The 19181-nt window shown below is 56.7% G+C and overlaps 1 protein-coding gene across 1 annotated transcript; it reads right to left on the bottom strand.

Moving 5' to 3' along the window:
* Positions 1 to 850: 850 nt before the first annotated feature.
* On the bottom strand, positions 851 to 18492 carry MMP11 (matrix metallopeptidase 11). Its single transcript, XM_035556533.2, has 8 exons — positions 18400 to 18492; positions 9618 to 9868; positions 8271 to 8414; positions 7143 to 7276; positions 4277 to 4524; positions 3906 to 4119; positions 1900 to 2157; positions 851 to 984 (listed from the first exon to the last, which is right to left on the bottom strand). Exons 1-8 carry the CDS (start codon positions 18490 to 18492, stop codon positions 851 to 853), a joined length of 1476 nt encoding a protein of 491 aa, XP_035412426.2.
* Positions 18493 to 19181: the final 689 nt, after the last annotated feature.

A 19181-nucleotide genomic window follows, 5' to 3' on the forward strand; every position in this document is an offset into this window, starting at 1 on the left:
CGCCTCGCGGTTCGCCGAGGCCGTTAACGGCCGCGCTGAGGCGAAGGCAAGGCGGCACGTAGAAAAGAGGCGGTTTATTGGTACATAAATATATACACAGTATATATAAGGAGGGTTTATACACGTCGTACAAACATTTACACCCGCGGAGGGAGGGAGGCGGCCCGGTGCTGCCGCCTCTTCTCTGCCTGCATGAGCGCCAGGAGCCGCCGCCAAGCGCGGGGCACCAGGGCAGCGTCCAGCGCTGGGACCTGGCGTCACGCGTTGTCCACACACAAGTTCGTAGGGAACTCTCATGCATGCTACTGATAGCGTAAAGCCCGGAGCTGGGCCATCCACAGCCGCAGCCCGGAGAAGCGTCCGAGCTCCTCCACGGGTACTCGGTGTCTTCAAAGCTCCCCAGCTCACGCTGGGGATGCTGCCTCAGCGGAAGGCGTCCTCTGAGGCCAATGGCTGGAACAGCCAAAGGGCTGCCCTCGTGAGCTACGTAAACATAGGAAATGCCATCAAGTCAGTTCTGCGTGATGGGGTCCGGGTTAAGTAGAAGAGTGTGATCCCCTTCCAGGCTGGCTTGATGGCTTTTGGGATGCTATTGCTGGAAGACCCTGGCCGCGTTAAGGGTTCAGGGCTCTCGTCTGTGAAGAACACGGCAGACACTTTTGTATTGATAGCAACTGAAGCTGGGGCTGCTGGAAGGGGAGAGGAGCAAACTTTGCCACTTGCTATGACAGACACCTGCTGTGTCAGACCCTGGGCCTGCAAGGAAGCCAGGAACGGCAGAGGGAGCCCTCTGTGTGGCTGCAGGAGGTCAGGGTGATGGAAGGGAAATGGGGGGACACAAGCACCCCCCTCATCTGAAGGAGTTGGAGGAGGGTGTACAGCTGAAGAAGTCCTGGCTGATGTGGCGCGGGTAGCCCTCCAGCACCTTCACCTGGACGGGATCGAACTTCCAGTAGTCTCGGCCTCTCAGGAAATAGGCAAAACCTGGGAATGAGAGAGGAAAGGTTAGGAGAGACAGGGTTTGCACAGCTCAGCTCTTTCCTAGCATTTTGTCTTGTTGACTCCCCACAGCATGTTTAATACCTAAAGAGAGCCTGGAGAAGGCAGGAAATGCTGCTGGATTCATTTCACCTGAATCCAGGTTTGTGGCTTACACTCTTCTTTCGCACTGTTTTAGTTCTGACGGGAGTGTAGACAGGATGGAGTTTATTTTATATAGCTGGTGGTTTTAAATATGCTGTACCCATGCAGTGGCCTGGCCTTACGAGAGCAGAGGGTGCCTAGGACCTGATCAGGGCCTGTGGCAGGGAGCTTGTGAAGAACTGCTGTGGAACATCCTTTACTGCGAGGAAACTGCTCTGGGATGCAGGCTCTGGAAGCACTGGGGAGCCACTCCACGCCCGGAGGGAGCAGAGAGGGAGTCGCTACACCCATCGTCCCCAGCACCCAGCTGTCCCAGGTATTTCTGCGGCACCGCGACGCTGTGTGCAGCGTGGGGCATATCTGGGGGGACGGTGATACTGAAAGCAGCCTGTTCATTAGCACAGCTGCCTCGGCTGAATTGTGGGCACAGTTTCTGCTGTCCTCCCATCACTGCCTGTGTTGGGAGTGGTAACAGCTAGGTAGGACTCTGACCGTTTCTTTGTCAGAAGTTTGAGTTTTCTGTATTAGGTGCTTAAATGTTGATTGTTCCAATTAATAATTATAAAGGTTCTCACTTTCATGAAAAGCTTCAGTTCCCTACCTACTGGAAGGAGCTGCCTTGCTCTCTATGCACTACACGGCATGTGCTAGGCTGGGAAGTGTCCCCAGCTACCGAATGTCTAAACCTTCCAGCTGGGAGGTGGCGTCAGGCCGAGCGCCCACCCCAGAGCAGGCCCTGTCCCTGCTGGCACTGACCAAACTCATCCTGAAAAGCAGCATCGATCTCCTGAGGGACCCCGCGCCAGTCGGCCATGGTCCGCGGGTAGATGTTGTCCACCTGGCGGGTGTGAGGGTTGAAGCGCCAGTAGTTGCCTCCACTGAAGATGTAGATCTTGTTCTTCTCAGCCCCCCACACCAGAGCTGCCTGCACGGGGGAAGCAGGGAGGCCCAGCTCCACGATCGGGGTGGGACCAGAGACCCGTCTCTCACCATCGTAAATCCAGTACTGAGAATCTGGTGAGGAGGCAGAAAAGGGGAGAGACAGGTTCAGAAGCTCTTTGATGTCAGATAATTTGGCAGTGAATTGCAGAAGTGGAGCTGATGCCTTGGCAGAGCTCCCAGGGAGAGCTGTTGGTGAGTGGCACACTGTTGCTGACAGTGCCCACAGTGCCGGGAGGGCAAAGTGTAGAATTCCCCCCTCAGTCCAACTCAGAGCTGTCAATGGTGGGATGAGGAGGGCTCTTTTAGCAGCTGCCTCGTCTGTATTTGTGGAAGTTATAATGAAAGATTTGGCTTTCCTTCTGAGCTGCCAGGCTGCCCTGCCTGGCTTCTCAGAGACTCATTGTCGTGGTGTTGGAGAGTCCTGTGTGCGTGCGGAAGGATGTTTCTCTCTGGCTGCTCCACTGCAATGGGACTGGCTGCAGTCCTTTGGGGAGATGAATCAGCCCTGGGCTTTGAGTTTGCTCTGGTCATGTTGAAGGAAGAGCAGAACCCATTGCTGGATAAAGAAACGTACAAAGCTGTGGAGTTTGACAGGACAAAGGCTGATTCCTGCAACACCTCTGTGGTGAAGCCTGGGGCTGCCAAGTGGGGGCAGAGAAGCAAAATGGGTCATGGCCTGACTGGGGGGGACACGTTCCTTGTGTGCCACATTTCTGTGTGGGACAGAGCGCAGGGACCTGCCCCTACCCTGCCAGCTCAGCTCTTGGAGATCGTACCTGGGCATGCACGGGCACAAGGGGGGCATGCGGTGTAAAGAAGGAAGCTACAGAAACCAGGAAGAAGTTGCCAAGCTGAAGCAGACTGGGAGCATATTTCCAGTTTAGATTAAAACGGGAATCTCTAATTACCCTACGGCATGTAATACTTTCCCCTTATCTCATTTTAACTCATGGTGGGAGCCTGCCAATTTTCACACTGTAAACCCTCGTCTGCAGGTGAGGCGCTAAGCAATCTGTTTATGCAGGAACACTGCCTGCAGAGCCACTCCGTTCTCTGGTGCTCGTCTCATGGTGTGCAGACAGAGCACGCACACCCAGGGCAGCTGGGTAGCTACATTCTGCATCCCTGCTGTTAATTTCATGCTTGGAAAGAGCATTAGAGAAAACAGCGGAGCTGAAACTGGGTTCGTTGCAGGTCTTGAACTACAGAGATGGCCACGAGGAGGTCTGGCCCCACCGTGGGTGACTGGTTTTTAATCCCTGCAGTGGCTGGAGGTTGCCTGGATGTGGGCTCGCTCAGTCTTGGGGTACTCCAGGAGCTCTGCATCCAGGACAGCTGGTGGGAGGTTTTAGAGTGTCTAATAGTGGTGCTTGCTCCCATTCCCATCTTCCCTCAACTGGGGCTGCTGGAAGCACAATGGCCTCCACTTAGCTTGCAGAGGGCTCTGTTGCAGGGAAGACTTTTTGTTTCTTTCTCTCCTCCTGTTTCTATCCCCAAGGAAGATGGAGCAAGTGTTTCTTTCCTCCTCTTCTGCCAGCAGCATTGCCAGGGCAGAATATCAAAACAAACATTTGTGTTTCAGAGGAGGAGAATGGGATACTTTGGCTGTGTCTAAACTAAATACGACCCTTCCTTCTCTCTTTCCCCCTCAATATCTGCTAAAAAGTTTGAACTAAACAGAGAAAGGAACAAACAGCAAGGATCACTGATTTACTGAGGACGTCTGGAAGGTTTCTCTTCCCAGGGACTTGTTGGGTCCTGAATACCCCTCAGTAAAGAAGACGCACTTCTGAGCCGTCTGATCCCAGTCCAGCTCTTACCTTGGAAAAACCAGATATTGCCCAGAGGGTCCTCGAAGGTGGCATCCACAGAGCTTGGGATCCCCTGCCAGTGACGAGAGGCCAGAGCTGGGTAGCCAGCCTGCAGCTTTCCAGCTCGGAGCCGCCACACGTAGCGGGATGTGAAGAAGAACAGCTCGCCCCGGATGGTGGCCGCGGCATCAAAAGCCGTGTCGCAGGCATCGGGCTGCACAGACTGCCAAAGCACGGCCTGGTCAGTGGCTTGGACCCACGGGAGCCCCCCTCACCCAGCCTGGGTTCAGCTGACGGGACATCCCTCCTGGGGAAGACAGTCCCAGCAGCTGGGAACAAGCCCCGGTGTTAGAGGAGGCAGAGACGAGCTGTTCACTCACCTCCACATTGGTGATCTCGTTCGTTTCAAGGTCTGGCTGGGGCAGCTCTGCTGGCTGCGTTGGGGTTGGCTCGGGATCCAGCTTGCGTTTCCCATAGAGGTACTGGATACCTTGCTTGTCATCCTCGCTCAGGCTCAGCGGATAGCGGAAGATGTAGAAAGGAGACATCAGAGACTTGGAGACAGCTGTGTGCTGCAAGCCCAGGACGTGGCCGAACTCGTGAGCAGCCACCTGGAGGAGGTCAGTGCCTGCAAAGGGAGGAGACGGGAGATGCTTTTGCCTACCTGAGGGAGATGGGCAAGCTGTGCCCGCAGAGAGGGTTCCTGCCCCTTAGGCTCATTTCTGCTGCTCATCAGCTCCTGGCAATGCAGAGGTATGCTGCAGGAGTCTAACGTGTGGCGAGAGAAATCTGCCTTGGCTACTGGGTTCTCAGGTTGTTCTGGCGTTTTCCCATGTAGCTCTACATCTTGTTTGTATTTTTAAGGAATCAAAGGGCATAATTAAAGGGATCCACTAATTCTGGAGTGCTGCGAGTGAATTCAGACACTCAGGTATTAGCCTGGGCATGTTGGTAATTTGTAACTGTCTCTGGGGACTTCTGCACTCCTTGATTATCAGGAAGGAAAATGTTTTCCATGTGCTTTTGGACAGGAGAATTTAGCAGAGAGAAGGAATCTGGCCCATACAAGTAGGTGGTGAGGTGGGAAGGCTGGTTTTTGTCCACCCAGGCTTGTAGTGTAATGCAACAAGTCGTGTTTAGATCATGTCTGTGTCCGCTGTGGCAGCTGCCGGCGTCAGTGGGGAAGCCTGCGGCATTAGAGCCCATGAGTGGCAGCTGCCACACAGGCAGCAGAGGGAGCTCACTTATTGCTTGGCTGTGGGCTGTGGCAAGAAGGTGACATTTAAAAAGCAGCACATAAAAATTCCTCCAGTGCCAAGGCCTGGCCCTTTTTTGCCAGGCTCAGGTGGATGTAAGGGAGATTGTATTTTAGGAATACAACTTCACAGCATCTACAAAAGGAGAGGGGGGAAAGCAGATTTCAGTATGCAAAAACACGTCATTTGGCTGGCAGGTGTTATTTCCAATGGATCCTTTTTGAAGTAGATAAATTGTACAGAAAGTTGTAAGAGAGGCATTAGGCAGCAAAGCTGGTGAGCACAGGCCGTTTGTTGACAAGTCCCAGCGCATTCATTCACTTGCCTTCAGCCAGAAATCCTCCGAGCTGCAGCCCAAGTGATGGGAAAGGCAGGGCTGTGAGTCAGCTGGTCTCGCTGCTCCAAGTGGGATTTCCCTGCTGGCCCAGGGGAGCAGGGCACCGGGACCGGGGATGCAGCTGGGAGGACGCCTGGGAAGGGCAGAGGGGAAGGTGAATCCCTGCCTTCCTTGCTGGTCAGCTTTGTGTTGAAGCCATGGATTTATGTGGCACTGACACAATTAAATCGACACATCTAGGGCAGCTGAGAAAGTGGGATCTCTGCGTCAGTGATTAATTACAAACTTTCAGACATTTCTGTTTAGCTTGGCAGGCTCCTTGCTTGATGCTTTCCAGTGTTGGCAGATCTGCTGCACCACTGTCAGATTCTCCAGGGGAGGTGAACGACAGCACGCCTGCAGGAGCTGTGCTGGGAGCATCACTGTCCCTCGCAGAAGGTCCTCGGCGTGGACTTCTGCCTCCCGCATGGCTCCGGGCTGACCCCAGAGCACACCTTCCCCTCCTCGTAGTCCTGCTCTCCCGTCTGTATCATGAGGCGAAGGATTTCCCCATCTCCGAGAGCTCAGGCAAGGATTAAACCATGTTTATATCATAAAGCTCTTTTCGGCATATTAAATGGCAATTAGCTGCAAAGAGCTTCTACAACATTTATTTATGGAAGGCATAGAGGGAAAAAGGCCACGGAACAGGGCTGGATTCTGATAGGAACTGGCATCTCTTCTGACAGTTTCTGGTTTGCCTCCAACACTGTCTGTGGGAGAATGTAGGCAATTCTTCAACAACACAGGCAGCCCCGACAGAGGGTGCAAAGCAGCAGAGCCCACCCACATCTAGGTAGCAGAAGGGCTTCTGCAGGAAGACCTGGTGCTCTGTCGTTCTTGTTTTGGGGCAGCATGGACCAAATAGGAGATGTGAGGGTTCTGACCCCCCTCAGAGCCAATCTGCTGAGAGCCCTGAACACTGGTGTGGACAAAATATTTGGGAAACCCCAGGGAGGCAGGGGTTGAACTCAGGCTTTGTGATTGTTTCTTTGTCCCTGCACTAATTTTGGTGGGTCTTGCAGAAATGGATGCTCTGGGCGCTGCTCCAGCAGGCCCCAGGCAGCACTGCGGTATCTCATGGATCCTGACGCCAGGCCCCGAGTGCCCGAGCAGGGAGCTACCAGTGTGGATCTATTAATAGCAAAAAAAAAAAAAAAAGTCTTGACTTGCTGTGGCGTTGTTTATGGTCAGAACATTCCCAGGCCACGGGGATAGAGCTGGAGCCTGGGTGGCTTCCCTTTATGGACTTGTTCAAAGAGAAAACACTCTGTGGGCAGGCAGGACTGGCTGCTATGCTGTCCTCTGGAGGACGGCGTTGTTTTTGTGTCAGCTGCTGTGTCACCCGGTGCCGGGTGTCACCTGGTGCTGGAGCCTCTGTCCTCACTGGGACCACAGCGTCCTTGTGCTGGGCTCGGGCTTTGATGTGGCTGGAAGGTGACGAGAAAAGACCTGAACACTACGGGCCAGCAGGCTTGTACGTGGTGGGACGTGACAATACCACAAAAAGGATGGCTGCCTCTCAGTTTTACAGGGCCCTGCTCGCAGCACAATTAAATCACTTCTTTGGGGGCATCCTGGAGCCCCCAGGGCCCCCTTAGAGCAGTGCCGTACCCAGGTTGTTCCCAATCGTCCAGGTCTCGTCGTAGTCAAAGTGGACGTCCCCCTCCCGGTGCGTCTTGGGGAAGAACGCGTGCGCCAGGATCCCGCCGGGCCCGTCGAAGGGCAAGTTGTCTCCGTGCCAGTACCTGGGGGGAAAGCACGGCACATCTCAGGCAAACGGCCGTGTAGCTCAGGTGCACAGCACCGCACAGCCAGAGGTGGGCAGCGGCTGCGAAGGGACAGCAGCTCTCACCGCCACCACAGGCATCCCGCGATCCACCGGCAGCCCTCTGGGTTCCAAACTGGGTTCTGCGTCAGGGCACCGAGGAGGCAGAGCCCGGTCACACCAAGCCCTGGGGAATTTTTAATGGGTTTCTCAGGATGTTTCTCTCCTCCCCCTGCTCAGCTTTCAGCACAAAGCTGAGGATGGAGCCTAAAGAATTAAGGAGGTGGCTGCCAGAACTGAGATCAAGCCGACGCAGCTGAGTGGCGGGGGATGCGGAGGGGCCGCCTGCAGAGAACCCAGCCAAACCCTTGGGTCCTCGCTCAAGCCAAGCCCACTGGTGACAAATGAAGGAAACCCACGAGAGATGTGACCACTTTAGAGAGCTGAGGGAGGCACAGGCAAATACACAGAACGTGAATCACATCACCGCTTGGACAGTCTCCACCGCTGTTACTAGTTTTGTGCAAACAGGCAGCAGAGGGAAGTCTTTGCCCCCGTGCGTCTTTTGCCAAAAGTGAATTTCAGGCCAAGAGCCAAGGTTCTTTTAACCAAGGAGCTATATTTGTCTTTGGGCAGACAGTTACGTTTTCAGTCAAGGGACAGGATGGAGGACCTGAAGATGTAACGTCAAAACAAACACTTGGGAAAACAGCCTGTGGGCAGAGGAACGTAAATGTACCCGGAAAATTAATGAAGGATCGGGGACAGTACTGCGCACAGCCAGCACGGAACAGCTGCGCTTACACCAAGCAGCCCACATCTGACAGCAAACAAAAACATCCCCGCGTCTGGAGGCAGAAATGTGAGTGTTTAAGTGCCTGTGCTGAGTGCTGGCAGCTCTGCACCCCGGCTGCAGCCTGGGGTCTCGCACAGGGTGCTGCTCCGGCTGCCCACCGCGCTCACCTCACGCTCACCTCGTGAAATCGATGACGATGTCAGCCCGGCCCTCCTGGACCTCGGTGAAGGTCAGCGGCGTCACATCGCTCCAGACTTTCAGAGCTTCCTCGATGGTCCTTCTCACCTTGGCTTTTACAAGTTGCCACGGGAACCTGATAATTCTGAAAGGCAACAGACAGCAGGTGAAGAGAGCATCAGCTGCTGTCCCGTGGGCGCTGCTGTCATGAAGACACTATTTGTAGGATCAGTGGCGTTAGGGCTGCCACTCCCTCCTCTCTGCCACACCAGAGCATCTCCAATCCGCAGAGGCACTGCTCTAGCACCCTCTTCCAAGCAACAAATCCCATCAGTGCCAAAACCCTTGGGCTGTGGGCCCAGAGGTGAGCTCTCTGCAGAGCTTCGCAGAGCTATGTTTTTCTGGAGCCAAGGGCTGCAGCGTTTTCCAGGTCTGTCCTCTGTGAGTCCACCCCCACGGAGGTGCCTGGGAGTGGTGGGATGGGATGTCAGCTCCTCAACCTCTGCGTTTTTTGCCCCTGGAAACCTGGGCTTGCTCAGAGCAGCTGGTGCCTCTTCTGCCCCCCTACAACATAACAGAGTGTCAGGTCTGCCGCAGAGGGAGCTTTCTTTCCCTTCCATTAAGTGTTGGTGTGCGTTCATCTCAGCTGTGTTTCTTTCTTTACACTGTTGACCAAAGAAAAAAAGGAAGAAGCCTTTCTGTTATCTGTACCCTCCTAACACCATAAGGAACAGAGTCTCCCGCACTCCATTAAACACAGTATGATGTACACGCTGTCAAAGTCCATATGACTGTGCTCACTCCTTCACTTGTGCCCCTGTGGGCAGCTGGGCAGGAAGCACAACCCTCCCTGACGCCTGCTCAGCAGATCTGCAATTGAGAAGGTGTGGGCTGATTTGGGCAAAACTTTACGCTGAAGTCCTGTTTACGGGAACATCAATAATAGCAGCATAAAAGGGTCTTTTTAAAATAAACTGTGAGCTGATCCCACAGAAAGGTGGCCGGGGGCGGGGAGGGGGGGACAAAAGCACAGCAGGAGCAGGCTGGTGGCGGAGGCTCCGCTCGGCGTGAGGTGGGGTTTGATGTTGGGAAGCGAACGCGCGTGCGGGGGATGATGCTGGGGCTGCACAGATGTTTGGACAGGAGTGGGTGAGCAGCTGCGTTTAGGGGAGCATGTGTGTGAGGGGATGGGGAGGCGCTGGCTACGATCCCGCTGGTGGTTCTTGGTGTGTGGCTGCCCTGCCAGGCTGGCTGTACCCTGTGTGAGCTGCAGACAGGGAACATCAGACGGAGAGGTTTGGGGAGGGAGAAGCAAACTGTCCTCACTCCCATTTTGCATCTTCCTTACTTGTAGGTGAGGTCGGTCTTATCCCAGCGTCCCCCCGAGAGGACGAACCGCTTCTGCCGGTTGCGCCCGTTCTGGCCGTCCGGCAGCGCCGGCAGGTCGGGCACGCCGCACCGGGGTGGGTTCCAGCGAGCCGCCTGCTCACCCGCGCCCATGGGGAAGCCCTTGGTGGGCACGCCGGTCCCCACGGCGTTCACCAGGGACAGCAGCCAGGGACTCTGCTCCTTCCAGGTGTGATGTTTTCGAGCCACGTCCTAGAAGAGAAAAGCAAAGCCGTGACTTGTGTCTGGGAACAGAGGTCCCGATGCAGTGATGGCCGTCTGCCCACAGCAGTCCTGCAGTGGTGAGTTCCACCTCTCCCTCGGCTGTTCCCCTGCTGCTAGGGCACGTCCTGCTCCCCACAAATATCCCCCGTTCATTCCCTGGGCTCCTGCTCCCAGGCTGGGTCACACCTGGGAGCAGCCTGATGCCATGGCACCCCCTAAGCACCGGCCTATTTTTGGTCCACTCTTCCTTGGCAGCTGGCCTGCAGGAAATGCTTTTGCAAACTGTGGATGAGAACCAGACCCTCCAAAAACGAAACAAATCACTAGGGAGTAAATTCTCCCCCTTTGCCCCACATCCTTTTAGCCTGTATTCCCTCCTGGGCCTGGTAGGGGTGATGTGAATGGGAGGAAGCCTTGAGTCCAACAGCAGGCAGTTGTGCTCCCTGTTCTCCCCAGTGTGGTGTCCTGGCGTGGTGAGCAGCCCTCACGGCTGGGGGACAGCACAAGCTGGAGGGAGAGCAGGACACGTGGATCTGGGGTGCCTCGGAGCCCAGCACAGAGCAGCAGTGACTGTCCCTCCAGCTCCTGTCACTGCCTGAGGTCACTGATTCTGGAGAGGGATGGACAGGACCATCTCCCCTTGCCTCACTGTGCCTGTGGCACTGCTTGGGGGTAAGGTCACCTCCACAGCATTAATTAGTGCTAATTAGCTGACTAACATTGGTTTCTCACCTAACGGTAGGATTATGGGGCACAAGCCGCCTCGATACACAACCCAAGGTTAATCTCCAATGTGGTGTGAGGCCTGTGGGGTGAGGGGGTGTAGGTCCCTGCGTATCCACACTGCGCAAGCCCCAGATCCAAATGCAGATTTTTTTGCCTGGTTTTGTGCAGCCACATTTGAACACCAGGAGGGCTCAAGGTGCAGCAGTGACACATCTCTGCTCAGGCAGGCTCTGTGCCATAGGGCTCAGGTAGGTTTAGGGGTCCCCTCCTTCCCCTGCAGAGCGCTGCCTTCTTCCAGCCCAGCTCTCCTTCTGCTCAGCTGGGGACACGAGGGCCGGGCTGGCGTGAGGCCAGCACTGCCACGATGCCGTGTAATCAGCGTGCTGCCGTCGCTCTGCTCCCCTACAATGAGCCCATTCATGCGGGCAGACATGAAGTGTGAAGCCCTTGGCATTAATTCCGCTACTGGGCTCCGACTCTGCAATGGCCCCGTGCCTCGGAGTGATGCACAGACGGGCGCAGGAGCCAGGGAGGTCACACGAGGTGCAGTTCAGGTGTCCTGCTCTTGGTATTTCTGTAACCACTCCAGCCTCTGCTTTGTCCTCCCCTGCAGCCAGCCTGGGGCTCAGCACCTGCCACCCTGCACTGATCCTGTCCTGGTGTCCCTCTGCACTTTGACACACCAGGAACTGCTCGCTAAAAAGTGCAAAAAAAGCCATTTTACGTCCCATACAGCAAAGCCTGCCCAGCCCACCAGCTGTGGCACGGGGCATCCATCTAATGCTTAGTGAAAGGAGGACGCGTGGGGTGGCCGGTCCAAGGGAGGCTGCACCAGGCTGCTCTCACTGAATGCTGGAGCCCTGCCAGGCGGGAGATAGATACCTGTCCTTCCAAGAGGAACTCTTGAGAGCTGCCTGGCACCCTGTCTGGGTGGGCAGCTGATGTCAGGACAGCTGGCAGAAGGCACTCATAAGGTTCATGTCCTGGCCAACACCTTGCTCTCAGCCCCCATGAGACCCTCTGCTAAGCACATGATGGCAGCTGTGTCTGCTGGTGCTTTTCACCTAAGCCCAGCCTGAAAGGTTCTCAGCTCCTCGTGCTGCTCACACTGCTCAGGCTCACTCTGCTGCCATGGGGTGATGAATATGTCTGCGTTCCCAGGGACCAGGAGGCGCAGGGCAGCTGCTCTGAGGCACGTGGGGAGCAGGAGTGGAGATGGACCCTGGGGAAAGCCCTCGCTGTGGAGCTGGGACAGGAGTCGTGCAGGTAGGCAAGTTGTCTGAAGCTGATCCAGATGGGCTTTTTTTGTCTTGGCTATGCTAACGAGATCCACTCAGACTGCTGGGGGCCTGATGGGTGGAGGGAAAGTTGGTTGCTGGGGCTTCCTGGCTGGGAGCACCGGCGTAAACTGGAGATTTATCACCCTCCTCGGAGCAGGGGCATAGAGGAGGAATTGCCTGGTTCCTTCTTGCCCTGACGGAGCCCCTGTGCAGGGGCAGAGGGGAGGTTGGTTTTGTCTCTCTGGTTAACTTAAGGCCACTGGCTCCAGCTCCAGCTTCCAGCCACCCAGAGCTGCCTGCAGCTGCGTGACCGGGCCGGGGAGGGGACACCAGGCCAGGGAGGGGACGCCGTGGGTGCCCTGGCCGGAGGCAGGAGGTCAGACCTGCCCTGCTGCCCCCTCGCCCCCAGACAAACAGAGGCAGGGCAGCGAGTTGCTCTCTGCCGTCACTGCACCGACATTAACACGATGGCAGGAAAGGGCTGGAAAATGCCACTGCAGGCGCAGTCGGCAAGGGGAAATGTTACGGGCAGAAACCACTTGCCAAACAATGCTCAGGAGACGTGTCAGGCTGGAGATCTCAGCCTCCTTGTCGGGACACACCTCGCTGCAGTCACTTCCCAGGACTTCGATAACACATCCTCTCGCTTGAGACTGCATCCTTCCCACCTAGCGCGGCAGCCACCCCTCTCTGGGATGGGTGGGAATTTCAGGGAGCTCCTGCTTTGTTCTCCCAGGTTGTGGCATGCCCCAGCTGTATGCCTGGGGGTTTCTTTTGGGCTGTGCTGCTGCTGAAGTGAGTACAAACCTGTGGAGAGGCTGAGAAAGGCGCCGGCTGCTGGGTAACCATCAGGGCACCCCCACTTCTCCCATCCCAGCACAGGAGGGGAAGGGATTACTGGAGACCAGAGGTAAAGGGAGGTCCCTGCAAGCCAGGGAAGGCATTCAGAGTGCAGAGCTGGATCAGAGCACAGGGACAATGCCTGCAGGGAAGACGGGAAACCAGACAGGACGAGAGCCTGCCTCACCCTCCAGCAATCCTCCTTCACCAGCCGGGGCGAGCTGAGGGCTGCAGGGAAGGGAGCCTGCCAGCTCCCCCAGGGATGGCTGCCCCCCAGCCCCCCAAAACCCTCCCATGCACGGGCCTGCCTCTGAGCCTCCAGCTCAGGCTGTGTGCAGCCACTTGCGCTGCCCTTCACGGGACAGCCCACAGTCAGGGATGGCTGCTGTGCTTGGGAACAGGCAGCTTGCAGCCAGGGGAAGGGGCCAGGGCTTTGCAGTAGACACTGAGCAGCAAAATGTCTGCACAACAGAAGCACTGAGGGGCTGCCAGGCCCGAAACCAAGGGAAGGAGGCAGTGAGGACAGCAGAAGAACAGAGCTGTGGGCAAAGAGGGCTGCGCAAAGAAAGCGCCTCTTCCTGGCAGCCTTGTGACCAAAAGGCTGAGGGGGAACAGGAGGGAAAGGACAGATCCCACGGGAGAGCAGAAACCACTGTGGAGGTGCAGACTGCCCACTCGGCTCCTTCCAGCTGTATCAGCCCTTGAGTGCTGTGACACAACAGACATCACTCTGGCTCTGCTGGGGCCAGATGAACACCAGCCAAGCTTCCCAGGAAGTGTCCCAGCCATCCCGAGGAGCCAGGAGCATCTTTAACCTCAGTATGTTGGGCAGCACTCGCCCCCCAGAGCCTCCCAGGAGAAGCAGCTGGAGCAGCACAGCTAAAATGGGTATATAAAAAACTCAAGAGCGAGACTGCTGTCTGACACTGACAGTCTCGGTGCTCTCCCCCGCCTGGGTCCATCCTCTGCTGCCTGCCCTGTATGCAGACTTGTCTTCTGTCGTGCAGCTAATTACCTCCCTGACTGGGCTCCTGCCTGCTCCTGCAGCATGGACATGAAAGGAGACCCCCTCCCGTCACATCGGGGGGACTGGACAAGTTACAGCACGAATCCCATCAGTCTCGGATACTTCCCCTGTCGCTGGGGGCTACTTCCTCTTCTGCTGGGAGATGAGCTGATGGGTTTTCTCCCCACCTCCCTGTCCCTTCTGCTGCTGCTTTTCCATTTCTCCCTGCTTTCTCCTTCTGTTACACAGACCGTTTGGCAGGGCCCTGGTACCTGCTGCCCCTTTGGCTAGTAGGATTATCCTCCTCCCACCTATGAGTCTGCACCTTGGAGCACCCCATCCCTTAGCTCAGTGTGTGGGGAAGGAGAACAGAGATGTTTTCTCCTGCGACTCTCATGCAGGAGAGCTCCAGCATCCTGCTTCTGACCGCTGTCGGGTGGCTGTGCCCCCCAGAGGCTCTGCACCCTGAGCAGCCTGCAGTAATGTTCTTGCCTGACATCAGCACTGTTTTCCTCATGCACAGAGTACCAGTATTTTGGCCAGCCTGCCCCCCAGCCCAGCATGGATTTGCAGGGGTTGGATTTGAAAGTGTGGCTACAGCTGCTGATTAGCAGTAAAGCTGGAGCTACTCCACTCCGGAGTGGAGGACGGGGACAGGCTGTGTCCCAGAAGTGTGGTGCTGGATGTCTGCAAAGGTGTGAATGCCACAGCTGAAAGTTCATGGCAAAGACAGATTTTTTTGTGGTCTGGTCAGCCCCTGAGCCGAGTGTGCTCCTGGTCAAGAGGCACTGTTTATGGAAACAATGGAAACTCCTGGAAATAATGCGTAGGCAAAGCCACCAGGTTTATTGATCCTGCCCCCAGAAAGAGGCAGTCTCCCAATGCCTCTAACTGGGAATTCTTTGCTTGCATGACATACGTCTGTAACAGGACTGGCTCCTTTGTGCTGGGCTGCAGCCCTGTCCTACTGCTGGCAGAGCAGAGGGAACACAAAGGGCAAGGCCAAACTTTGGCCAAACGGGAGGTGCTGCAGTGCCTGGCCTCGTGCACACAGTTGGAGGTTCCTCTCCACTCGCTCCCATACTCCGTGGCACCACCAAGCATGACCTCCTGGGGCCTGACAGTTTGTTTCCGGATTATTTGGTGATAGTTGTTGTTGGCAACGAAAAAGGGAAAATGTTTATTTTTCCTAAGCAACGTGGAACATGAAACATTATAGACTGCACATGTTTATGCCCACAGTCACAATGAAAAGGCCCGGGCTCCAATGTAACAAGAGAAAGCAAATGAATAAATGCTGCAGGACTATTTTTATTATCAGACACTTTAATTACGTGACAGTTTGTGAGTCTACTCCATCAGTAACACCGTGACCACACTGCTGGTGTCACCCAAGCAACAGTTTGCCAGAAACAGGAGTACTTACAAGGAAACGAGCCCCAGGATGCCAGGACAGCAAAAGGTTTCAGGAGCCCTTAGGCTGATGACCTAGAAATACCCTTGAAACCAAGGAACTGCTCTAGGATGCTGCACGCTCCAGCCAGAGGAGGAACAGGGTTGAGATATTTTGTTCATTGTGCATTTACACCCAAGTTAAGGTGAGCAACAAGCTACTGGTGCTCAGCCCAAGGACAGCAGCCAGGACATCTCCCACTGGTACAGCCATTGGGCACAGTGCAGCCCTCTCCCGAGCTATGGGAAATGTTCTGCCCTCAGGGAGCGTGTCCTGCTCGGGTGTGCAGGCTGGGAAACCTCCAAACCCACAAACACTGTCTCCCTGCCAAATCTGCTGAAGATATCTGGTGGGTTTTTCCCCTCTGCTAATTTTCAGAGCCACTTATGTGAGATGACGATGGCTCCGCTGCTTAAATCCCACGGTGAGAACAGCTAGAAGCAGATTCAGCAGTGCTTCCATTTGTGGTACAGGCTGCATATCAGTACAGTGTAAGAATATCCAGGAACCCTCCAGTTACCCGTCTGCCATACTTGGGATTACTATGAACGAGCTGTCTCTGGTGTGAAAAGTCACCGCAGGACAGTTTTGCCACAGAAGACCCTTTTTAAACAACAGACCTGCACCTGCACCCTGCCGCTGCAAGCCCCCGGAGATATGCTGCCGGGCAGGATGTGCACAGGGGAGTGAGTAAAGTGCATGGGGGTCTGCCCCAAAGTGCTCCTCTCCTCGCTGCCCTTTTCTCCCTTTCCAGCCCGCTTGGTCAGCACCGCCCGAGTCTGCCACACTGCAGGGTGTGCGTGTGTTGCATGTCAAAGCACAAACACAACAAGCCCGCTGGAGAATAACTGCTTACATGTGTCTTGAGTCTCTCCCAGAGCAGAGGATAAACATGCCTAAAATTACCCCAACACTCACTGCAGTATTTAAATAGCCAAACCAAACAGTGCAAATCAAACCCTTCCTGCAGGAGCTGCCTCGCTGGCTCGCTCACCCCCGGCGCCTGCAGGGAGGGCAGCACAGGGCACCCCGGGGACCTGCAGGCTGCTGGGGACAGCCACAGGGTACGGCTCCAAGTGACAATGCTGGCAGCTGGGGAGGTGCCACCGCTTCTCCACCGAGAGATAGAGTTTCCCAGCGAAGGGACTGACTTGGATTTCCCAGGGGAGACGGAAGCAATGCAGGAATTCAGCGTGCGCGCGTGCACTGCCCCGAGGACTGCAGCTCTTTTGTTCTCAAGTTTTACAGTGGACAGCAGGCACCGCCTGTGTTTTGCTCTCAGTTTTCTCTTTCTTTAGGTGTTAATGTAAACGTGAAGGAGGACTGTGAAGTTTGCTACAAAGAAGCTACAGCTTCTTCTGCAATTTGCCCTGTGCAGCCGGGTCTTAAAATGAATCTTAACCCTTGTTTCCCCTCCATCCCCAAACTACTGCTGTTGTGACTTGGTGCTGGAGCACCTAACAGCCCCGGTCGTGGTGCGAGGTGCTGGCAGCATGGTCCTTGCCCACCCCTTCTACTAGCACAGCTCGAGGAGGTCACCAACTTCTGTCTCCTAGGAGCGAGTCTCTTCCCAGCTCAGCCCTTTCGCTCCTTTCTCATTCATCACCCGCCAGCGCAAGGTGCACAGGGAGGAAGATAGCTGCAGTTAGACATGGGGAAACATCTCCTTGTGCAGAGGGAGCGAAAGCAGCCAGGAGAACATGTGATGGCATGGCAGAGCTCTCTTATGAGAGGGCAGAGAAGGCGTGAGGCCAGAAACTTGTGTACAGGCTACTGCCAACCCAGCAGTCCCCCTTCAGCCGTTCCACGTTGATGTGTGCCCTGGCTCGGGTGCTGGGAGAGGGACGAGGTGTGTTGCTGTCACCTTACTTGTATGTGAAAGCAACCACTGGCTGTACCTCAGAGGCACCAGAATGACCTTCAGAAGCCTTGACACCAGCTAAGGAACATGTACCCAAAGAGGAATCTATTTGGGATGGAGAGGACATCTATATGAAAGGATTGGAAAACATCTGTCCATTTCAAACCCCAAAGCAGTGCAGCCACCATCTCCACAAAGACTGAATGAAACATCAATTTACAACCCCGAACTCCACATGGCTGGTCAAACACATCAGCACGAGACGTTCCCTAACAAAACATATTTGTAGGAGCATCACATGGAGTTACTGCAGCCAAGACACAAGTATGAGCACTCAGGACAGAGAGCACTGTCCCAGGGCGAGGAGGAAACCATCTCGGGGCAGCCGGCTCCCAACTAGGGGGGCCCTAACCAACCTCTGCAAGCAGTCAGCGCTGCACACACATTGAAAGGACACAAAAGTGAGAGTTGCAGACAGACAAGACCGCGGGTGTGAAACCCACGGCTGGCTTCCCTGTCCCCTGGGATCCCCACGGGTCCTTGGTGGCAACAGGAGCAGGACCAGAGGCTGCCGGGTCCCTCTAGGAGCAGCAGCTTCTCGGCGTGCGCACGGCCGAGCACGAGGCACCCCGCCAGCCCAGCACACGTCCCGCACGAACCAGCCGTCGGCGGCCGTACGCCGGCGGAGCCCTGCCCTCCCCACACACCACCCAGCCCGCTGCTTGCTGCGCTCGGGTCTGGGTGAAACAAGTGTGGAGAGCGGTGCCATCGCTGCGGGGGCACCTGGCTCACCTTCCTCAGGGGCAGAGCCGAGCGCGGTGACATTTTGTTGGGAATACCACCAGCACGTTGGGGGCCAAGGCTGCGCTGTGCCAAGTCCCAGCCCACAGCCTATTTAGCAGCCAAGTTAGAAAGCGCTCGGATGACAGAGCTGATAACAAACCCCCCGCAGAACCTGAGCTAATCCCCCGGGCTGCTACCGGACGCTCGCTGTCACCGCTTTATGGCACACCGGCGGCGCGCGGATCCGATAACCCAACTCCCAGCACAAGGAGCCCTCTGTCTGCTCCCATCCGAGTCCCTCACAGACAGCTACTCGTGGCTCGGGTGCCTGGCAGGAGCAAGAAGAAACCCTAGAGCCCCCCCCAAAACCACAGAGCCCCCCCCCCAAGCCCACCAGGGCCCCCCGAAAGCCCCCCAGAGCCCCCCAAAGTCCCAGAGCCCCCCTCCCGCCAGCTCTCCTCACCCACCCCTTCTCTCCCGTCCCCAGCGAGCTCTCCTCTGCCTACAACCCCTGCTGAACCCCCAACCCCCGTGGGACCCCCAACCCCCGTGGGACCCCCCCAAACTCACCGGCTTGTGCGGGCGGCGGGCGGGCGCGGCGGGCGCGCAGTGCAGCAGGGCGGCGGCGAGCAGGGCGGCGGCGGGCAGCGGCGGCCGGGCCATGCCGGGCGGCGGCCGGGCTCGGACATGGGCCGGGGCTGAGGGGCGGGTAAGGGGTGTGCGTGTGGCGGTGGTGATGGGGGTGTCCCGCAGCGCCTTTTATCCCCCCCTCAGCCCCCGCCCGCCCGCCCTTTTGTTCTCCCCTCGCCGGGCCGCGGCGCTGCGGGGCTGAGGGGACGCGGCCGCCGGCCCCCGGGCGGAGCCGGGCCGGGAGGGGGCCGCCCCGCCGCCCCTCTTCTCCTCCTCCTCCTCTTCCTCCCCGAGGTGTGTGGGGGGGTGCCGGTAACTTCCCACAGCCTCCGCAGCCTCCCTGTTTCCAGCCCCGGCCCCAGGAGCCGGCGCTGCCGGGGAAGGAGGCCCCCGGGGGGCTCCCACAAGCCGGGCCGACATCCCCCAGGCACGCAGCGCCCTCGGTCCCCTCAGTTCTGTGGTGGCACAGCTCCTCCAGCCGTCCCGAGGCGGGTTGGAAGGGGCTCGGACGCTGCTGGCTGTGGGGATTCACAAAAGCACTGACTCAAAGGACGATTCCCCAAAGGTTCTGCACCCAGAGGTGGTCGCGCACTGGGGCAGGCTCCCCAGGGACTGGTCATGGCACCAAGCCTCCGGCGTTTAGGAAGCGTTTGGACTGTGCTCTCCGCCAGATGGTCTGGATTGTGGGGTGGACCTGTGTGGTGCCAGGAGTTGGACTCGAT

This window comes from Cygnus atratus, chromosome 17, assembly GCF_013377495.2.
Source record: "Cygnus atratus isolate AKBS03 ecotype Queensland, Australia chromosome 17, CAtr_DNAZoo_HiC_assembly, whole genome shotgun sequence".
In the NCBI taxonomy this organism is placed as follows: domain Eukaryota; kingdom Metazoa; phylum Chordata; class Aves; order Anseriformes; family Anatidae; genus Cygnus; species Cygnus atratus.